A 3,646-nucleotide genomic window follows, 5' to 3' on the forward strand; every position below is an offset into this window, starting at 1 on the left:
CGACTGCGTTCAGCCTGTAGCTGAACCCTAACGCTAAACCCTGTGCTTCTCTCAGGGCACTGGCACCAAGCTCCCTCTTCACCACCTTCTGAGATGGTGACAAATCTCCTTTATTTATTCAGTAGTGTCAGTAACCTTCATGCTATTTATAGGCTGTGATCATGCCCCTCCCGAGATGTTTGCAAGATAAATTTAGCTCCCTTAGCTTCTCATCGCCAGTCCTCGCTGGCTTGCGCTGCCTTTCCTTGTAACAGCTAACGAGACCCGGCCGTGCGCGGGAGCTGCGGCAAGGGGTGACTCACTTTCTATGCTCGTCCGGGACAGACTTCATCTCGAATGAATCTCCGTCGTTCAGAGCCTGGGGAGCACGTCCAAGTGTCCACTTCCAAAAGGCAGCCGGCAAAGGGAGTGGTGGGGGATTAGGCAGAGGAGCGCAGAAAAAGCCTGCGGAGGAATGCTGGTGTGGGATGCTGCCTTCGGTGCTGGGGGATGGCGTGGATGGGAGGGGAAGGGGGCTGTGGCAGGAGGGGCTGGGGGGTGCGCAGGGGCCCTGCAGTCTGCTCCCCCCTCTGCTGCTGGAGCCTTGCAGCGGACAGGGGTCCCAGCCGAGACTTTCCTCCTCCCGAGGCAGTGGAGCAGGATGGCTCTGGTTGAAATGCCAGATTTCCCCAGGAGTTTCAGGCTGTTCAGGGTGGTGGTCTTCAAAAGAGCATTTTCAGGTGTTCCCTGTTCCTGGTGGGTGTTTAAAAATTAATGTGTCTCGCTCCCGAGGCTGGTTGAACACGGCTTGTTTCCTGATTTGTTGCACAAGGTTATGGGAAAAGCAAAATGAAGATTGGTCTAGTGGGGATGAATTTTTATTCCATTTCTGTCATCAGAGTAAGAACCCACCTAGAAAATGCAGAGATGAACAGACAGCCTCAAAACTCCAAATGAATTGCTCGGTTTTGTAGCTTCAGTCTGACTTGCTTGTGCTCGGCGAGATGCCGGTCCCGGATTCCCCTGCAAGCTGCCCTTGATGAAGGTGCAAACTGTGGCTCCACTGAGGCTGGGGTGGTTCTGCTGTTAACTTCAGCTGAGCCGTTAATTCACCTCGGGAGGGCTCTGGTTGGTGTTTTTGCGGGAGGTGGGTGCCTGTTCTGCTGGTTCTCCGAGACCACCGCAAGTGAGCCCACACTGAGCTGGAACACACGCGGAGCAAGAGCCTGAGCAGCCCGCATGGCTCCGGACTGGCGCGGCGAGGCCACAGGCGCGTGTCCTGTTCTGGCGGGGACGCGGCCGGCCGCTGGCGTTGGGTTGTGTCAGACCAACGCTGGGCTGCCGGATCGCAAAGCTGCGACTTTGCTGGGACTGAGCTCTGTACCAATAGTGTAGGGTACCCAGACCTACAGCTGGGGCTGGCAAAGTCCACTGGCCTCCTGCGAACTGGTGACCTGGGCAATCAGTGGGTCTACCTTCATACTGGAAATAAAATTTCTTGTGCTCCGCTGCAAAGGCTGTGACGTGGCAGCAAAACCAGGCGGTTCATTGCCAGCCTTGCTGGGAAGCCCTTCCCGAGCTGCTGGAGCAGCCTGCCGTGCGGTGGGAGCAGGCAGCCTCCTCCTGCCAGTGGCATCCCCAGTGCACAAGGAATGCAGATTGCCGTCCTGACCAGAGTCGAAACTTCTGCCCAGAGAAGGGCACGCTACTCCTCTTTAAAAGTGTTGGGGCTGGCTGTGACCTCTCTGCCTTCTCTTCCTCCTCTCCTCAGGCTCCCTGCCGCTCTCCAGCCCCGATGAACTGCCAAGAGAGCGAGTACCTGGATGAGCATGGGAAATGCATCCCCTGCAGAAAGTGCATGCCTGGGCAGGAGCTTTCCAAGGTAAATCGGCTGCTCTGGAAGGACCAGGAATCATCTAGCACCGAGGCTTTTACAGTGTTACATGAATCCTCTGCCAGCCTTCCTTCAGAAGGCTAATCATCAGTCCCAGCGTGTTGGGAAGAGCTGGGACTCAGTGGGAAGGGTCAGTGAACAATTTCGCTCACCCTGGACAAGAGAGCGAGATGATGGAAGTAGGAGGTGGGAAGGGATTTCAGGTTGCTGCTCAGGTTGCCCTCTTTCCTTTTTGCCGACGGAATTCTAAATTTCCTCCCGGTCCATAGCTCCGAGTGAAGCAGCGCTGCCCAGCCAGGCACGCACTGGATGGGCATGAGCAAGACACTGCTGAGGGGGGGTCTGGTCCGGCTTCTCACCCAGGCACCCAGTGGGGTCTGTCCCCCCCACAGCGATGCCTCCTGGGATGTGTCACTGCCAGAGCTTTCCTGCACCCTAAACGCAGCCGGTGGGCCCCAGCTGGGCAGCAAATGGCTTCCCCACGCGTCTCCATCGGAGCTGCTCTGGTGGTGTTTGCTCTCGGTTGGGTTCTGAGGACCCTTTGCCTGAGCAGGAACCCCTGCACCCTTTGCTCCCAAAGAAGGGATGCTGTTCCCCTTGGTACCGCTTTGGGACCCTAAGCGGCTCCTTGCCACAGCCGTGCCCTCGACCTTGTGTCTTGCAGGACTGTGGCGATGGTGGCGGGGGGGATGCCCAGTGCATTGCCTGCCCTCCCAGGAAGTTTAAGGACAGCTGGGGACATCATGGCTGCAAGCCCTGCCTCTCCTGCACCCTCATCAACCGCATCCAGAAGTCCAACTGCACGGCGACGACCAACGCGGTCTGTGGGGAGTGCCTGCCAGGGTGAGTGGGGCCGGATCCTGGCTCGAGCAGAGCCATGGTGATCGCACCTGGGAGCGTGCAGGGGGGGGATGGACAGAGAGGGCTTTATCTGGGGCCACCCAGAACATGGGATGTAAGAGGAGCCCTGGTCTCTTCACTTTGATGACACTTTTAGTGACATGCAAATCAGACCCATCTGATGGTCCCTGGGTAGCTCCAAAGAAGGGAACCTGAAGGCTCCCATGAACGAGCAGTGGAAGAAAACTTCTTCCAGGCCTGAGTTGTTCGTGTGGACACCAGGGTGGCTAAGCCCTGGAAGTGAGTGGCTGTAGACCACTACAGTTGGTGGTCCCCAAAGAGGAGGACAGACCGTGCTTTGGGTGATGGGTTTAAGGGGTTACTGAAATGAAGACTGCTGCGTACCAGCAGCCTGCGAAATGCCCGAGGGCTGCAGCCCAGGTGCTGGTGAACAGTGGAACCTGGGAGAGGGGAAGGAGTCAGGGCTCTGGTTTATGAGCCTCTTCCCAGACGCGGTTGTAGGCTGCGATGTTTCTGTGCCTTCGTGGAGTTATTAATCACTCTCACCCACTTCAGCAGACGTGAGACGGGGGGGAGGCTGTTTGAGTGATGTCGGTCCTTTGCAAAAGTGGCTAGACATCAAAAAGTAGCTGCGGGTATGGCTTCAGCCAGCGATGGAGAGACCTGCTGCCTTGGGGCATCCCAGCCTGGTGGGGCAGAAGCGCCGGGGGGGTCTGTCTCTCCGGAGCTGGGCTGGTGGGGGCGCGCCGTGGGGCCGTGCACTGCTGAGACCCTCTGCTCTGTTGGCAGGTTTTACCGCAAGGCGCGGATCAGCGGGCAGCTGGACTGGGAGTGCATCCCTTGCACCAAGCAGACGCCCTCCTCGGAGTCTCAGTGTACGTGCCGTCCCTCGCCACCGGCGGGGCGAGCTGT

At 58.1% G+C, this 3,646-nt stretch overlaps 1 protein-coding gene across 1 annotated transcript; it reads left to right on the top strand.

Annotated features, from left to right (window-relative positions):
• Positions 1 to 1,774: 1,774 nt before the first annotated feature.
• On the top strand, positions 1,775 to 3,609 carry EDA2R (ectodysplasin A2 receptor; the record flags this gene model as incomplete). The annotated part of the gene is made up of 3 exons (XM_009697065.1): positions 1,775 to 1,861; positions 2,538 to 2,716; positions 3,524 to 3,609. Coding segments are annotated over exons 1-3 (352 nt in total), but the record flags the coding sequence as incomplete, so codon positions are not given.
• Positions 3,610 to 3,646: the final 37 nt, after the last annotated feature.

The sequence above is a fragment of the Cariama cristata genome, unplaced genomic scaffold (assembly GCF_000690535.1).
Source record: "Cariama cristata isolate BGI_N322 unplaced genomic scaffold, ASM69053v1 scaffold28753, whole genome shotgun sequence".
Classification (NCBI taxonomy): domain Eukaryota; kingdom Metazoa; phylum Chordata; class Aves; order Cariamiformes; family Cariamidae; genus Cariama; species Cariama cristata.